A 19,518-nucleotide genomic window follows, 5' to 3' on the forward strand; every position below is an offset into this window, starting at 1 on the left:
ATGTGCTGAAAATGTCCTCATCCTCAGGCCATCCATGATTAGGATGAGTTTGTTTCTTCATCAGATTTGTAGAAATGTAGACACTGCATCAGTGTCTCAGCAATGGATGCTCTGCAGTGAATGGGTGCCGTCAGAATGAGAGTCCAAACAGCTGATAAACACATCACAATAATCCACACCACTCCAGTCCATCAGTTAACATCTGGAGAAGACAAAAGCTGTGTGTTTGTGAGAAACAACTCCATCATTAATGCGTTTTTAAACTAAACTAGGAGTCCATAATTCATAATAATGCTTCCTCCAGTGTAAAAGTGGTCTGCTCTGAATCAGGAGAGAAATCTGCACAGATCAAGCACCGTTTACAGTCCAAAACAGCTTTAAACAAATATGTGGCTGGATTTTGATGTGAGAGACAACAGGAGATCTGGAGGAGATCTTTTGTCTTCTCCAGATGTTAACTGATGGACTGGAGTGGTGTGGATTATTGTGATGTTTTTATCAGCTGTTTGGACTCTCATTCTGACGGCACCCATTCACTGCAGAGCATGCATTACTGAACAAATGATGAAATGCTACATTTCTCCAAACCTGATGAAGAAACAAACTCATCTTCATCTTGGATGGCCTGAGGGTGAGGACATTTTCAGCAAATTTGTATTTTTGGGTGAACTATTCCTTTAACGATTTCATGATTCTGTTAGTTCTGTTGAGTTAGTTCAGAGTTCAACGTGACTAAACACCTGCAAGTGAGTAAAGTGAGTAAGCCATTAAACCAAATCAATTCTATAGCTTATAAGATGAAGAACCATTTATGAGACAATAATAGAACAATAGTCTTATATAATTCCATTACACTCTTAAAAATAAAAGTTCTTTATTGGCATCGATGGTTCCATGAAGAACTCTGAAAGTGTTCAAAGATTATTAAAATGTTCTTTTAAGAATTCACTGGAAGGTTCTTTGGGGAACCAGAATTGGTTCTTCTAACTCCTTTGGAACCTTTATTTTTAAGAGTGGTTTTTTTTTTCCTTCTTTTTTTGGAGAATAGAACAGTTTCTCGATTCCCAACCCTAACCAGACACAAATCTCCACATGATCTCAGCATCAGGGTCTGTTTTCATCCACAGAACATCTCACAACATCACAGCAGAACACTAAAGGCATGATATGAGAGAGCAGAAAGCGTCAGGAAACACTTTAAACAGTGAAGGGCAGCAGAGCTCATCTAGTCAGTCCATCGCTTCAAAGTCACACCTGAATAGTGAAAAACAAAACCTAAAACACCCAAATCCCAGATTTGACTAGAAAACAGTGAACACAAAAACAGTGCCGGAATAATTCAGATTCAACCTCCGGTTCTACTGACTTTGGGATTAAATTAATACTTTTATTCATCAAGGGTGCATTAAATTGATCAAAAGTGACAGTAAAGGCATTTATAATGTTACAAAAGCTTTCTATTTCAAATAAATTCTGTTCTTTTGAACTTTCTATTCATCAAAGAATCCTGAAAAATAAAATGTATCATGGTTTCCACAAAAAAAATATTTGGTAGCACAACTGTTTTCAACATTGATAATAATCAGAAATGATTAATATTTTAATAAGAAATCTTTGAGCAGCAAATCAGCATATTAGAATGATTTCTGAAGGATCATGTGACACTGAAGACTGGAGTAATGATGCTGAAAATTCAGCTTTGATCACAGAAATAAATTACTATTTAAAAAAATTAAATCACAAAACAGTTTTTTTAATTGTAATAATATTTCACAATTTTTACTGTATTTTTGATCACATGAACGCAGCCTTGTTGAGCAGAAGACACTTCTTTATGAAACTTGTAAAAGCCTTGTCTACCAGGTTTTGAATCTTATTGTAAAGAAATTCAATCTGATGAAATTTAATTACTGTCTTTATTTCATCACAAGCTGGCTGTAATATGTTATATTCTATAAACAAAGAAAACTCACAGGAATTGAGTCACATGATACAGATCATTTAAATAACAATTTCAAACAGACAGATGAAAAATAAATTGTCCAGCGCAACGGAAAATAAGAACTGAGTTTTTTTCAGTTGATACATTTTCAAGGTGAAACAACCTGCCGTAGAAAAAAAAAGGGGTAGAGAGAGAAAGCAAGCTAAAAAGAGCAAATGCTTCAGCCAACATGCAGTTTCATAAAGACCGTCTCATCCGTGCTGCTCACGCCAGAGAACATCCACGAATAAAATCAGTGAAATATTTTCACAAAAGCTGAGGTCACACAATTTTTAAGTGCTTTCGTGATCGATCGATCGATGTAATCATTCCATCCCTAACAACAACTTTGAGTCACACATAGCAAAAATACTGCCTGAACAAAGTCTAAGAGCAGCTCTCACTCAATCTTCCTTAGTTTTGTCTTCTGTAGAGCTGCTTATATCTAAATTGAACTTGTTTCATAATTGATGAACTTATTGTTATTGAACGGAATTGGGCTGAATATTGCTTCTTTACAGCAGAATCTGAATTTGTCTCATATTTGAAGTAGTTTGCATCACTGATTCTGTTTATTTCAGAGAAGCCACTTCGAAACGATCTGCACTGTATAAAAGCGTTATAGAAATACAGCTGACTCAAGTCTTCGTCCCTCTTGTTCCTCTCATCTGTTTTTTCTGCACTACCAAAATCTCCAACATGGGCTCATTGGAAATACAGGTCCACAGATTAGATTAATAAAGCCTAATTTTCCGCATAATCACTTGAGGAATATTATGTTGTGAATTCAAAACAATTTTAATATCCTGCGCGATTTGAAAACTGATGCATTTGAACAACAAAACAGCTCAAATCCGCATAAGGAAGTTAAAATAGCACGGCTGCATCAACAAATGCATTTTTATATCACTTATGCATGTGTTAACACTATGGGGTTTGATGTAGGGGATATTTCCAACACGATGCAGCATTAACTTTAGTGATACTAAAAAAAATAAGTAAATTATAGTTAGTGGCGTCATCATTTTTTTGTAATTACATGCAAATACTTCCAGTAATGCTGCCTGCTATTTAAATTAGTGAGAGGTATCAGATTTTTTTTTTTTTTTTTTTTTTTAATAAAATATAACATATAAAAATAAATTCACATTTGAATCCAGTAAGGCATGTAATAACGGCGCAGCAGGAATGTATTCAGAGGCACGTATTTCGAATGAGCCTGGGTTGAAAATCTCTCCATCTTCACCTCTCTTGCACCGATCTCATTTTTGTCTCCGTTTCTCTCTCTCTCCCATGATGATCTCCTTCAGAGATCCACATGCACTGACGCTCAGACAGGAAGCACTGAAGCTCAGACAGGAAGTGAGGAGGGTTTAGGCTGCACCTACCCTGACAGATCTTTGTTGTCGGGTTCCTCACACGGTTCCTCCTTCACGCTCTCAGTGACGGGACTCTGCGCTGTCGGGGGGCACTCTTTGTCCTCCTCTTTCGTATCGTTCTCCTCTTCATCGGCGTGGTTATCGTCCTCCTCATTTACGCTGCTGATGTCCGCTTTATCTTCACACGGCGCTGTGGATTCTGCGTTCTCCTCCTGAGATGAAATGACACGTCATTCTCAACCATATGTTCTTGCAATTATTATTATCTGACCCTAATTAAACTCTGCCTTAGCCACATTTGTAAATGCTTTTTTTTTTTTTTTTTTTGTTTCAGCAGCTTGTGTCGGGAAAAAAGCATGACTTATAAATATACATGAGGTCAGACAATCCTGCTGAGAGACTAAATAAACAGCTGAAGATACTGGCTGTGCTTCAAATACAATAGTAGTGTACTGCTTACTGCACAGTATGTGGTGTATACTGCTTACAGCAGCTTTGTAACTTTAACTGTGAAACTTTTTTGTGAAACTTAGTTACATGATAAAGCTGTCACACTATAAATTATCAAATGAACATACATAAAAAACAGAAATACTGTTACTGATCACATTAATAAAAAACAGCTACTGATTACATTAAATGAACACTAAATACATTTTGTCAAGCTACATAGTCAATACACTAGAAAAAAAAATTATATGTATGTATGTATGCATGCATATACACACACACAATATATATACACCAGTACATGAAATTAAATACAAAAAGTAAAAAAACAAAAAAAAACAATGTATAGTTGGTGGCGTCATTTTAAATTAGTGACAGGTATCCGATTTTTAGAAAAATAATAAAATATAAATGTAAATAAATAAATAAACAAAATATAAATGTAAATAAATAAATAAATAAATGTGTATATATGTGTGTGTGTGTGTGTGTGTGTGTGTGAATAAATTCACATTTTGATCCAGCTTCATAAATAAATACATTTCAATAGAAATTATTCTCCATTCATATATTTTTGTATAAACGGAATATAAATTGAATATGTATATATTTGTAAAATTATATATATATATATATATATATATATATATATATATATATATATATATATATATATATATATATATATATATATATATATATATATATATATATATATATATATATATATATATATAATTTACATATATATATATATATATATGGGATGCACTGAAATTAAAATTCTTGGCGAAACCGAAAAATAGGAAGCCAAGGCCGAAACCCGTAACACCGAAAGAAATTATGCCAATTATTAGTACCATTGCATTTATGGCTTTGACTGTGTACTAACTTTACTAAAATCAAGGCATTGCAATTGCATAAATTAATATTAAAGTTTCAAAGAATAAATCAATTACAAATTATGCAAATATTTATTTAGCACATTGCAACAATGCACAGTATAAAATAAAATTCAAACTAAAATGTTTAACTTGACCCCACTCATGTGTAGGCCTACATTAAATAATAATGTACAGGCCTACTGGCCTGCTGAAAGGTTGTAAAATTAAATGTTCTCTCATAAAAACAAAGTGCATTTAGGTCAAGTGCATTTTAAATTTTTCTCTGTAGGACTACTACAAGAAAGTGCATTCAGAACAAGTGCAACTGCTTAAAGATACAACAATATTTTCTCTGTAGGCCTTCAACATAATAGTGTATCAAAACAAAGACTGCCATAGCCCATATGTTAACTTTTGTGTAATGCCCTTTGCCTTGACACCATCACTGGGAAACTTCCTTGCCTTTTCAAAAACGTCCGCCACAGACGGAGTGGGCATGCTTGGAGGCGTTTTTCTTTTCTGTGCCGCGTTCCTCTCATATTCAGCGTAGCGATCGGAATGTTTGGATTTCAGGTGATAAATTAAACCCGACGTGGAGAAAGTCTTTGCAGATGCACCCCATCTTGAAATTTCGGCATTACATGTTTTGCAAATCACTGTCCGTGGGTCTTTCTCAGATATACTGAAATACGTGCACACCGCAGACGTGTTGCTTCAGACAAGCACGTGCAGTTCGCGGTTTCTATTTGCGTCATCACAACATTTCGGCCGTATTGTTTCAGTGATAAAAGTCTTTCGGCCCGAAAACCGAAAATGCACTTTTGGGCCATTTTCGGAGGCGAATATTCAGTGCATCCTAATATATATATATATATATATATATATATATATATATATATATATATATATATATTAATCAAATGTGGTCTTATGTTAAATCACATATTTATAAAATAAATGATAAAAATGATACAGCTGTTTGAAAATGATCTGAAAATATGTGAAGTATAACTGAAGATGTAGTAGATAATAGCTGTATTCAATGCATGCAGCACAGACGCAGCGTAAATGGTGTGTTTAGTTTGCCGTATCAGACACACCCTGAGACGAAGCTTCAGTACCTTAACCACATGCTGCGTGCTGGAGGTCTCTGCTTCTTTGAGGGCTTTCTGTTCTTCTCCTGCGCTGGGTGTGCTTAAAGAGACAGCGTTTCCACCGCTGGCCGTTTCCTCCGTGTTCACCTCGCTCTTCGAGCTCGTTTTCTCAGCCGTCTTATACGGCAGATCCATGCGGAAGTTGATTCCTGTGGAGGTGCAGTAGTCCTCAAAGCCATACAGATACCTGCAGGAGGTTCAACAACACAGATTACCACGTCACATGATGCTGCTCCACGGTATCAGATGGTAAAACTATGGTCAACTTATCATCACTGCACCTTTAACCACCTAATTGCTGACAGGTATATCAATAATAAATTGACCAGAAAGGTCTTCAGATGATCTGATCCAAAGTGAGCAATTTAGTAAAAAAAAATAATAATAAATAAAAATATGAGCATGAAACTTTGAAATGCTGGTGGCGCTATAGGCTTTGAGGGAGGCTGCGTTATTTTAGTATTATTTATATACTATTGCAGTTTTTATTAATGTTTTGAAATGGTTTTTATACTTTTATAGTTTCAGTTTTAATTTTAATTTGTTACAATTAGTAACTGACTTTTGCACTTTTATCATTTTATTATTAGTGTTTTTTTTTTAATGCTATTATTTAGGTTTCATTCATTTTTACATTTTATTTTTTAATATTTTTATATTTTGCATTTTATTTGTATAATTTTTATTATAATCAGTTTTAGTTTTTATTATGTCCAGTTTGTAATTAGTGCTTCAGCTTAATCTAAATGAAAATCATATATGTTGCCTTGGCAAATAACTGAATATCTAATATTATATACTATATTAGTGCTTCAAAGTTGAAAACAAAACAAATAAGACTTGCTTTGCTTTGACAAATAACCGAACTTAAGTTTTCATCTAATATTTATATTTTTATTATGTTTTTTTTTTTTTTTCATAATTTTTATTAGCTTTCTTTTTTTAATGTCCAGTTAGCAATTAATGCTTCTTAAACTAAACAAAAATGATAAATGTTGCTTTGGAAAATAACTAAACTGAAGTTTATTTTATTTAAGCTTTAGTTCAATTAACAAAACTGTTTTAATAGTTGTAGTAAACAACAATAATAACCCTAGATAGAAGATGTGTGCCACGTTTTGCAACGGTTCTGCGCTAAGAGACAGAACAGGTGCATTCACTGCTTGTTCTTCTCAAACTTTTTACAATGAGCAGCTCACGGTTTGCTGTCACTGTTATCAGGGGCTTATGAGGGATGTACGTACTTTCTGTAGGCACATTTGACGTTGTAACCGGCTGCGGAGTTGAGCACGGGGATGCCCAGATCCTGATACACCTGCTTCCAGACAGATCCGCTCTCGATCTGAAACACAGGGAGGAACACGAGTCAAAGCTATCGCAGACGGAGCAGCAGACTGTGTCAAATAAAATAAAACTCACGTTGTCAAATCCTCCGAGCTTATGCACCAGCCTGTAGAGTTTGAAAAGATTCAGATTCCTGTAGCCCAGCACCGGTCGCTTATTGATAGGAGTTCCTGAGCAGAACAGTACAGAAAGCTCTTCAACATTAATGCATTCGGCAGATGCTTTATACAAAGTGACTTGTGTTGCATTCAAGATATGCATATCATCAAGCACTCCTTTCACCGCTAGAGTTTGCAATTGTTAAAAATCACTTTTGCTGATTGAAAGAAAATAAAATACTTGAAACTAACTGAAAAAAAAAAGTTGAAGCACTAAAATTATTACAACTGAAATAAAAATTAAAGCTTTATGATAAAAAAAATGACAAGCACATGACTAAAACAAACGTGAAAACAGAAAATAAAAGTAAGATATTAATAAATACTACAAGAGTATCAAAAAATAATACTGAAATAACACTGCTCACCTCTATCCTCCATAAATTTGTAAAGCTGCTGCAGGAAGTTGTCCTTCTCTTCTGGGAACGGCTCTACTTCCTCCTGCATACAGGAAACACAAACACAGAGAGTTGGGTGTCATTCAAAGGTGCCTTTAAAAAAAACTAGTTAGCTACACTACAAGCTACTAACCAAAACACTGAAGCTATTTAAGAGGACAATATCTTTACAAATATACACTTCCGTTCAAACGTTCATGGTAAGAAAGATTGAATGGTTTTGAAAGAAGTCTCTTCTATTCACCAAGGCTGCATTTATTTGATCAAAAATAGAGTAAAAATTGTGACATTTTTACAATTTAAAATAGCTGTTTTCTATGTGAATATATTGTAAAATGTATTTTATTTCTGTGATCAAAGCTGAATTTTCAGCATCATTACTCAGATTACATTTCTGATTATTATCAGTGTTGAAAACAGTTGTGCTGCTTCATAGTTTTGTGATACAATCTTTTGTAACATTCTAAAATGTTTTACTGACTTTAATCAATTTAATGCATTCTTAGCTAACAAAATTTAATTCTTAAAAAAAAAAAAAAAAACTTACTGACCCCAAACAGCAATATATAACAGAAAATGACAACAACAACAACAAAAAATAACAAACTAAACTAAACTAAACTAAACTAAAACACCCCAATCAAAATAACTGGGCTGAAAACAGGGATAAATAATGCTCAACGCAAACATACAATGGTGAGCGAGGGCTCAAATGATTCAGTTTCTCTGAAAAGTGTTTTGAAAAGAATCAATTAAATGAACCGATTATTGCTTAAATGAATCAGACCTCCAGTGATTCATCTGCACGAGAGAACAAGCAGCTGATTTTTGCATAATTCGTAAAGCTGCACATTACATAGGACGTAAAACATTAGCCATGTAATGTTTGGTTGCTACTTGTTGGAAAAAATAGCTTATTAAAACACTGTTATGAAAACTGTCTGGCTGTGATGTGTTTTTCCTCTGTAATCTAGTTTATGTAACCATGACTGCACACACACGTCAGCCGCGGCTCTGACACAGTTTAACACAAGTCTGAGTAACGGCGAAACCTGTCATCACACGCACAAGCTGTTCATCTATCACTAAATACGCCACTTAAACTCTAAAGGTGATATTCCGTGGTCAATAAATCAGGGTAAACAAACAGCTGATGACAGGAGCTCGTGCTGTAAGAGTGAAAGCACCACTATATCAGCGCACATGAGCAGAAACATTAGTGCTGCGCTTCAGCAGATTCCCTCATTCACACCACAGATCTTATCTAACAATTCAGATTTTTCCCTCAGAATTGTGAGTTTACATATCGCAAATTCAAAAGTAATTTCCAGTTTATATCTTGCAATTCTGACTTGTTTTTCCTCAGACTTCATTCCGAGTTTCATTTATTTATTTTGTTTCTGCCACAAAATGCAAAATAAAAAAGGTAGTTTTTACTTATTTCAAAATTCTGACTTTTCCTCGCTATTTTCAGTTTACGTCTCACAATTCTCAGAATTCATTCTGGTGTTTAGCTAATTGCTACTTTTTCTCTCAAAATTACTGATTTTATATCTCACAATTTTGACTTGTTTCTGCAATTTCAGGTTTGCATCTTGCAATTCTATTTTTTATAATCAAAATTATGAGTTTATATCTTGAAATTCAGTTTTTTTCCTGCCACAGATTGTAATTTTTTTTTTTCAATTTTACCTTGCAATTTTACAATCTTACATCTCACAACTGTTTTTAGTTTGGCCACAAAATATAAGATAATATTTTTTTCAGAGTTTTCACAATTTACATTTTACTCACAATTCCGAGGTTATATCTCACAATTCATACTTTTTTTTAAAACTCCGAATTAACTCCAGAAATTGCAAGTTTACACCTCACAATTACAATTCTTAGTTTCTATCTTGCAATTTTGAGTTTACATTATGTTACATCTGACAAAAGTGAGGAAAAAAGGTCAGAAATGAGATAAAGAGTTGCAATGACCTTATTTACTTTTTATCAGGTGGCGAAAACAAGCTTCCATAGATTGAATATTTCAGTGATGTCAAACCAAACAAAGTGCCATTTTTCTCCCCAGCACATGCTTTATGATTATAAATGCTGCTGTCACCTCTTCCTCCTCGCTGCTGGCCTCTTCCTCTTGCTCCTCCTCCTCTTCCTCCTCATCTTCCTCACTGCTGGAGCTTTCATCCTTCACCTCCGTCCTCCACGTGTTGGGCACAGTGCCGTTACGCTGGAAATCCCACGCTGCATCTAACGCTGTGAAACACACAAACAGCGAGAATGAGATTACAATGAACTGCATGTGACCGGAAATCCCTTGTTTGGTCAGTCATTTTTTTCCACTTTCAACTTTCTAGCCGACCATTTTTTCCAGGGGCCTTGGTTTAGGACATATTTTTCACATTCTTTCTCCCCACAGGGATTTAATAAAAAACAGTCTGTGTTAAAGAGCCATGAACCAAACTAAGCAGCTACAAGGTGAAATATAATATTACAAACTTTGATTAAAGCAAAACAAAGTATTTGAAGTTGCATTGGTGCATAAGTCACACTTTATTATTACATTCCAGTGTATATATACACACACACAAATTGTAGGTTTTAGTTTTAGTTTATTTAGTACTTCAATTAAACTACAAAAAACTGAAATAAAATATTTTTCTACATTTATTTATTTTTTATATATTTATCCGCACGTTCAGTGAATATTGTTCTCACCTGGTTTGAGTCCTGCGTCCGCTTTAGGAGCTTTCTCTTCATCCAGCTCTCGAATGTCTTTCCGTAAAACTGTGTAACTATAAGATAAAATACAACACTGTTAGCAGTGATTCATCACATATGAGAGAACGCATAATAAATAACATCATCTTTGAGTCAGTTACTGATCATAATTCAACACACTGCTGCATTCTGACTGTAAAAACCATTACACTTGTCACCGAGTATCGATTCAAACTTTTATTGTATTTAATTTCTTGCAAAAACACAAATGTACTACTTTAAGAATTTATTCCAGACATCCTTTATCCTGGGAAAACAGCAGTTATGTAATTAAGAAACAGGCCATTTCTCAGCACCAGATATGAAATGTGGCTCTTTTTATTCGGAAAAGCAACCAATCAGTAAGTATCACACCCTAGCAACCAAATAAGACCATAAACCAGGTCTATCCATCATCCCTTTAAAAGTATTTGGACACCTAAAAATCATAGATTAAATATCAAGATGTTATTTATTACTGCATGCGTGCTCAAACTCTGAATCAGCTGCTGTTTTGGTGTTTTTAGTGTACGTCCTGAAGTGTCCACACACCTTCAGCAGCTGCTTTATTGAGGGAATTAAGAGGTCATTATTAGCTAGCAGACATGTCTTTGTTCATGAATATTTATAAATCTACATGGGCCAGTGATGTCATTACAATGCCGAGGCGGACACTAGAGGGAGCAGTGAAGATGTGCAGAAACCCAGCGCTACAGGTAACCTGTGACACTCACAAGCAAGTAAGGGGGGCAGTTAAACCTTGCTGCTCGTGACGATACATTGATGTCCTAAGACACAAAATGATCAGTTTGTGCGAGAAACTGAACAGTATTTATCATTTTTTACCTCTGATACACCACAATGTCCGACTGTCACAACATCTGGCACGTGACGTGTCAACCTGCTCTGGCACATAGATATATACACACATAGATGCCTCATTAGCGACAGTTTCTATGCGTAAGGATCTATGTATATACCCATGTATATATACACATCTATGTTCCAGAGCCGTTGACGCGTCACGCGCCGGAAGATGTGGATGAGCTACTCTGTTCCCATTGACTGGCATTATATGACTGACAGACTGCAACGGTTTGAGTTAAAAATCTCCGTTTGTGTTCTACTGAAGAAACAAAGTCACCTACATCTTGGATGCCCCGGGGGTAAGCAGATAAACATCACATTTTCATTTTTGGGTGAACTATCCCTTTAACTGACGAAAATGACCATAATTTGCACAGTGGAACAATTATCGTCTTGTCGTATGCAACCATTCAAAACTTAGCAGAATTTATGTGACTGCTGCACCTGATGTTCATAAACTTTCATAACTGGTAAGCGTTTCTTCTTTTGCCTTGTGAAGTGGCCGAGCCTTGATGAATCTCTTTCTTTACGTGTATTTGCTTACTGACCGTTGCATGCAATCGTTGTTTGTTTTTTTCAATTGGCTATTTGTCGTGGGAAAAAAAAAAAAGATTAAGGGTTCATCTCTACATTTAACTGTGCCGCTCGGGTCGGGTCGGGTCAGACGATCTCTGGTACGGGCCAGGTTTGGGCTTCAGTTTAAAGCCAGTGCAGACCTCTAGCGTTGAGCCGTGTAGCCAATCAAAGACATATCTGTTGATTTCTTCAACGCAATGGCCAATCAGAAACGTTAGCTTTCAGAATTCACTCACCGCTGAAAGAGCCGGAGTTTTGCACGCTCGTGAATCATCTCATGACTAAGTAAGTGCAGACGCGATGTAAATAAGAGATTTATTGTGTAGTTTAGAGAGCTTGATTAAAACGGAACTTTGACGACTGATTCTTGATAATGAGGGGAGCGCGCTTTGTGTGTTTTCAAGGCTATAATCCATTCAGAATTTGAATGAAACTTTCATTTTTCGGACACATAAGTGCTGCAAAGTTTCGGGAATGATGCTGGATTCATTCTCAAAATATCAGTGATAAATCGTTTACTTCTGGTTAAAAATAAAAGGCCATCAACTGACACTTAAAACGGGAAGCATCGCCATTCAGATCAGCAGCAAGAGTCAGAGTTCCACAGTTTAGTAAACGCAGCCAACCTCTTTACGTTACTCTGCAGTTCAGAAGTGCTTTATAGAAAACAATACTTTTATTCAGCAAGGATGCATTAAATTGATCTAAAGTGACAGTAAAGACATTTATAATGTTACAAAAGATTTCTATTTCAAATAAAATGCCGCCCTTTTGAACTTTCTATTCAAAGAATGCTGAAAAATGAAATGCATCACGGTTTCCATTGATAATAATCAGAAATCAGCATATTAGAATGATTTCTGAAGGATCATGTGACACTGAAGACTGGAGTAATGATGCTGAAAGTTAAGCTTTGATCACAGGAAAAAAAAACATTTTAAAATATATTCACTTAGAAAACAGTTATTTTAAAGTGCAATTACTGATTTTACTGCATTTGTAATCAATTAAAAACAGCCTTGGTGAGCAAAACAGATTTCAAAAGCAAAAATAAATCTCACCAACCCCAAACTTTTGAACAGTAGTGCATATACTATATTTATATATATATATATATATATATATATATATATATATATATATATATATATATATATATATATATATATATATATATATTTAATTACTATTTATTTTTAAATAGATGATCAACACTCAACTTAAAAAGAAATTGTATGCAAACATGTAAATTGCACATAATGCAGTTTTTAAATTAACTTATAAATAATACAATTTCTAGGCTATTTGTTAAAATATATTCAATTACACACTGGCTGTCATAGCATGTTTCAGAACAGATTGATTTAAACATATTAAATAATTAAGACTAACAGGTTTAGTAAAATATAATGAGTTTATGGTGTAATATTTCGCAAAATGCTCCTCTTGACTTAATTTCTCTAGTGAACTAACGAACTGTGGACACTGATGACTTGCTGACATTTTATTTCCACGCTGTTTTGTTGATGTCTTTCCGCAGTTGAAACACTGATTGAGAAATTACACGAGGCATGAGATGTTCAGTCATGTTTATTCGCTTTAAAAGCAGTCTTCAGTCGCTGGGGTATATTTGTAGCAATAGCCAACAATATATTGTATGGGTCAAAATTATTGATTTTTCTTTTATGCCAAAAATCATTAGGATATTAAGTAAAGATCATGTTCCATGAAGATATTTTGTAAATTTACTACTGTAAATATATCAAAAGTTAATTTTTGATTAGTAATATGCATTGCTAAGAACTTCATTTGGACAACTTTAAAAAGGCAATTTTGTCAATATTTTGATTTTTTTGCACCCTCAGATTCCAGATTTTCAAATAGTTGTATCTCAGCCAAATATTGTCCGATCCTAACAAACCATACATCAATGGAAAGATTATGTTTTTTTTTTTTTTTTTTGAAGACTGGTTTTGTGGTCCAGGATCACATATACATATATACAGACGCACACACACACACACACACACACATACATACATATACATATACACATACATATATATCTATATCTATATCTATATGCATGTGTATGTGTGTGTGTGTGTGTGTGTGTGTGTGTGTGTTTGTTTATGACATTTTCATACATGAAGCTTGAGATCTGTGTTTGTTAATGCACCACAATTGTAAAATGACATCATAAATGACATATTAGGGACTAAGCAACCACCTAGTAACCACCCTAGCAAACCCAATCACTGCACCTTAGCAACCGATTACCAGCATCCTGGCAATTTAGAGTCTGTTGTCAATCCATAGAAGCACAACATTATAAATGATACGTCTAGTTATGGAGTCATCAGAAGCTCCTGTCTGTATAATGGCAGTTCTCACAGGTTTAAAAAATATCTCCATAAGCAGACATTTCTCATCATAATGCTTGAATACCTTCGGCAGCGGCAACGGCAGTATAAATTGGTTTCAGAAGGTTAATCTGAGACGGGCGTTTAACTACAATATTCTCCGACTGTCCCTGCAGAAATATCAGCGGCTGCCCAGCGGTGGCATCTTTCCTCGTTTTTTTAGCATTCTGCTTTCTGCCACATTTAATGGATGTTTAGTAAAATCACAGCTATAAACAGACACAATGCTGTGAAATAAAAGCGCACGTGCCGCTTTCATAGCTTGACTTTTCTGCAGCTCGAGCGCTAAAAGTAGAAGCACGGACTGAAATAACTTCATTTGAAAGTTACTCACAATTTTCCATCTTTGAAGGAGCGAACAAAAACGTTGTCTTTCTTCAATGTCACATCTTCATGACAGTCTGGAGAGATGACCTTTAGAAAATGAAGAGAGAAACAGAGGATAGATGAGCACGTCAATGAGACTTCAGCACAGAAAACATTATTTGATGTCGTTTTAATCACCAAGTCATTTGTCTCAATTTGTAAAAAAAAAAAAAAAAAAGGTTTTACGCTTGAAGAAATGAATGCTAGACCCAAGCGGGTCTATTTTTAACTTCAAAATATTTCATTAATTATTATATGTCACCTTTTCAGTTGTTTGTACCAATTAAGTGATAAGGATTTGATTAAAAAAATTAAATATTGTGAAATATTATTAAAATTCAAAAAAACAATTTATGTGAATATACTTTAAAATGTAATTTATTCCTGTGATGCAAAGCTGAATTGTCTCCAGTGACGCATGATCCTTCAGAAGCAAGCAATGAAAATTCAGCACTGCATCACAGGAATAAATTACATTTAAAATATATGCAAATAGAAAACAGTTATTTTAAGTTGTAATAATATTTTACAATTTTACAATATTTACTGTCTTTTGACCAAATAAATGTTGCCTTGGAAAAATAAAAATAAAATTATGACCAGTAGTATAATTTCATAAATACTGAATTTGAGCTTAATATGAATATTATGAGAGCTATACATTATTTCTATATAAATTTCAAGATTTTTTAAAGAGTTTATTGATTTTCATAACGTTTTCAGGCCCTGGTGTTTCCAGATCTTTCTTGACTGCAGGAACCCATGGCAATATTGTGAAAAAATTAAATTAAAAAAACTTGGTGCACCTTGAGCATCCATTAATAAGGACAAGATCCACATTCTAACAAAGCCTAAATGACATGAGCATTTTGAAACGACTGCTACACCCACGTCTTTGCCTTTTATTTAATTAGAAGCCACCTTTGACCTCAAATGAGCAGCAGGATGGGCGTCACCAAACCCCAGGAGCACATGTCACGGCTGTTCATTTGCTTTGTTTTCTTTCTGAATGCTGTGATTCTGCTGAGAGCCGTGAGGAGGAGTCAGAGAGCGACGCAAAACACTACGCCAACAACAACAACAACTCACAGAGCTAGCAGCAGTATTTAAAGAGACAGCGTCTGGTTTGCCGTGACTCTGCATGTGAACGAGGGACAGAGTCAGAGAGAGTCTGTTAGCATGCAGCTTCAGGACTCTCTCCTGATCATGAGGTTTAAGGGTGAAGCATGTCGTTTTCTGGATATTATAACGGTTTTTGGTGTGTCAGGTTAATGAGTCACTGTAAGTCAGTCATTGATAGTTTGCCGTCCTGAAAAGGGAAATACCATGACGCTTTTAAAACACTGGTCTGTTTGTTTGAGCAGCCCGACGTGTTTCTTCCTTCCTTCAGCTTCTGCCTCAATTAATGACGTGAGTTTTGGGTGGGACTATACGGATGGCCTTGTTAAAAATATAATTTATCTTAAACAAACATTGAAAACACTACTACTACTACTTGTAATATATATATTTATTTTATAAAATATGAAATAAAATTCAATACTGCATGCAAATAAAAAAACTGAATTATATATTTATGCACAAAATAAGGCTTTGTAAAAGTGAAAGTTTCAAATACAGCACCATTTGAATTCAACGTAAAAAGTATATAAAGAAATTGAAATATACTTTTTATTACACACATAATTTATTTATTTTAATATAATTTTACATAAATTACAATTTATATATTACTACAATTATAATAATTATTAGGAATTATAACTGCGCTCTTGTACTCGTACTCGGTAAAATGCCCTGATACCACACAGCGTGTGATCAGTACTGTGTTCAGACAAAGAAACGCCGACAACAGAACAGAGTTATTAGAGATTAAGGATGTCTACAAGGTATATGTATGCAATTAATATGTTAAACATTCAATATTCATGCCTGTATAGCTGATGCGTGCGAGCTGATAAGCAAAGCACGCTGAGTGGATTGAGTGTGAGATGTCGAGAGCGAATATCACTTTCTCACAGACATCACTGGAAACATTGTAGTTCGGTCGGATGTGTCAAAACAAGTGAGAAAACCAATGCACAAGTTATTTAACGGTAATGAGAGAGAGAGAGAGAGAGAGCACTTCTGTTGTATGATCTTTATTGCCGTTCGCTTTAGCACAAGCATCATTTGGATTAAAACTAAATCATAAATAATAAAAAAAACTAAAATTATAGGGACATTCACTATAAACAACATTTATTTTAAACCTCAAGCTTACACGACTATATGGCAAAAGTGAAACTAGCAGGCTGTGTGAAATGCGCTAGGCTCTCTCATTCTGCACCAATATAAATGCGTGCGCGCGTTGCACTTGTTTGTTTGATTCATGAGTGTTCTGCATTATACGAGGCACTTTGGAATATAAGTCACAGCACGTTTCAGATTTAAAAAAAAACATTATTCATTACAGTTACAAGAGTGCTTCCCAGCATTATTACAGCAAAAGGTCTTGTGATTACAGTACTGAGCAGCTCTAATGCTATTAAATTAAAGATGATGTACCATAGAGCAAAAAAATAAACAGTGAAAGTAACAAAAACTTGTAAAATATGGGCATAATTAAGTGTGAAAATAACTGAAGGAAATATCTATTTGCTAAATGAACTTAGTCAGTTAACATTACACATATTCTTTTGGTTTCTGTACCCAATATTTTTTATTTTTTTTAAATTACAAATGCAATGAAAATACAGGTATCGGTAAGTACCAAAAAATAAAGTATCAGTACTCGCCTGGAAAAAGTGGTATCGGTGCATCCCTAATAATTATATTAGTCAATATCATTTTTAATTATATGCAACTTCTATATAATATTTAAGCAAAATGTATCTTGAAATAAATTTAAATGAATCATATATTTATACACAAAAATAAGCCGCAAGTGGTTAAATACAAATATTACAATATACAAAAATATTTATACTGCATAAACCCTTTTTTTTCAGTTTGGGTATTTTTTTTTAAATTTATTTCCACATAGCTTTAATTATTATTATTATTTTTTTTTTCGGTTTTAGTGATTTTAGCAATTCATTTTTATTCTTCAAATTGATGTAAATATGCTTTTTAAACAAACCATAATATAGAGTTGTACTTCGCACAAAGGCTTGATTTTTGTGCTGTGTCCAGCAGTCGTGACTCACCAGCGCAGGATACCACGTGGTTTTCTTTTTGTCACTAGTGACGACTCCGTCCACACACACCACTTTGCCATAAAGCTCTTCGTTTTGTTGCTGATCGCCCTCCTCTTCCTCACTAGATGATGAAGATGACACCTCTTCTTGACTGCGGAGCAAGATTAAGTGTTAATGCGTAATACACAACAGATTGAAAGGTGCTTGAGTTACATTAATATCCCAGATAACACAAGAACATATTTAAAATTCAGAGTGAAATGTCGCTGCTGATCAACAAAGCAGAACGTGTTCTTTAAAAAGCAGCAATAATAAAACCTCATTTTGCATTTATGTGATTAAAAAGGGTTAAATATGACTCATGAATCATGTTCAAATCACATTTGACCAAAATAAAAAGAAATAAATAAGACACTATATTTTTCATGCAGGAAATTACATGTTTTTAGATAAATTAAAAATTAAGATCTATTATAATATTATTTGCATGACAATTAAGCACAACTTTATTTTTTAACTTTCAGTAGTACAATAATTTTTAAAACTGACTCGGCATATCATTAATTTTAAGGCAATTTAAAATTAATATTGAAACAATATTAACTGTAATTAAAAGTTCTAAGCATTTTTAAAAAGTGAATTATTTTAACCAATCAACTATTCTGTTTCTACTATTGAGTCCTAGTAAGGATGCCATGACTATAAACAAACAATAAAAATAAATCATGGAAATAGCCAAGAACAAATTTCATCGTCATTCAAGTCGACCAGAGTTTCTCTCGTTCATCAAATTCAATTCAGACTGAGAACACACGAGTGCATCTTAATCTGGCGTTTAGACAGTGAAGAACTGCTAACGGAAGAGAACATGCTAATCGTTTAGTTATAGACTCAGATAAAGCCAAACATGATTCAACCGATCCACTCACAGAAAGATAAGCACCACCTGTATCCCAGCGGCACAATAGAAGACGCTGCTCTTCTTTTGCTCGCGTGTTCTGATGAAGATAATAAGTAATTAGGCTCTGTGAGCTGATGAGCTTCTCACTTGCCAATACTGGATATGGAGCGTGACTCGACGGCCGCTCTCAATTAACAACCGACACTCCAGCTCACCGCTGAGGAGAGCCAATCTTGTTAGCGTTAAATGAGCCAATCAACAGCCTGCATCACGAATGAACATGACCTGATAAACCGCAGGGACTCCTGCTCACTCAAACAACCAAACAAAACCAAGAACTACTGCTTCTGAACACTTGTGTGGAAATCTGTCGGAGTTTTTCTTAAAATTGTATTTTTTTTTTATTACCAAAAAAATAGAAAATTGCTAATTATTAAGTAGGAAAAATTAACTTTATGCAACTATTAGATTTTGCTTATATTAGAGATTGCTTCCAGCAATTGCGTAAAAACAAAAAAAATTACAACTATTATTATATTAGAAAACCATTATGAAACAATTAAAAACAACAACATTTAAACCATTATAAAAAATGAAACCATTTAAAATCATTTATGGTAATTAAAAAAAAAAAGTTTAAATACAATAAAATATAAATATTGCATGAAAAATTTAAATGAACATTTGAAATTAATATG

General features: G+C 34.2%; 1 protein-coding gene across 3 annotated transcripts in view; it reads right to left on the minus strand.

The window, feature by feature from the left end:
• The window catches only part of arid4b (AT-rich interaction domain 4B), an 88,066-nt gene that overhangs the window by 22,012 nt on the left and 46,536 nt on the right, over positions 1 to 19,518 (minus strand). For all 3 annotated transcript variants that reach the window (XM_058794904.1, XM_058794905.1, XM_058794903.1), the window contains exons 8-16: positions 17,929 to 18,070; positions 14,709 to 14,788; positions 10,467 to 10,543; positions 9,856 to 10,004; positions 7,719 to 7,791; positions 7,268 to 7,362; positions 7,093 to 7,190; positions 5,816 to 6,035; positions 3,370 to 3,572 (exon numbers count right to left, since the gene is read on the minus strand). In XM_058794904.1, coding sequence (XP_058650887.1) covers positions 3,370 to 3,572; positions 5,816 to 6,035; positions 7,093 to 7,190; positions 7,268 to 7,362; positions 7,719 to 7,791; positions 9,856 to 10,004; positions 10,467 to 10,543; positions 14,709 to 14,788; positions 17,929 to 18,070 — 1,137 coding nt within the window. The remainder of the gene's footprint in view (positions 1 to 3,369; positions 3,573 to 5,815; positions 6,036 to 7,092; positions 7,191 to 7,267; positions 7,363 to 7,718; positions 7,792 to 9,855; positions 10,005 to 10,466; positions 10,544 to 14,708; positions 14,789 to 17,928; positions 18,071 to 19,518) is intronic.

This window comes from Onychostoma macrolepis, chromosome 13, assembly GCF_012432095.1.
Source record: "Onychostoma macrolepis isolate SWU-2019 chromosome 13, ASM1243209v1, whole genome shotgun sequence".
Taxonomy (NCBI): domain Eukaryota; kingdom Metazoa; phylum Chordata; class Actinopteri; order Cypriniformes; family Cyprinidae; genus Onychostoma; species Onychostoma macrolepis.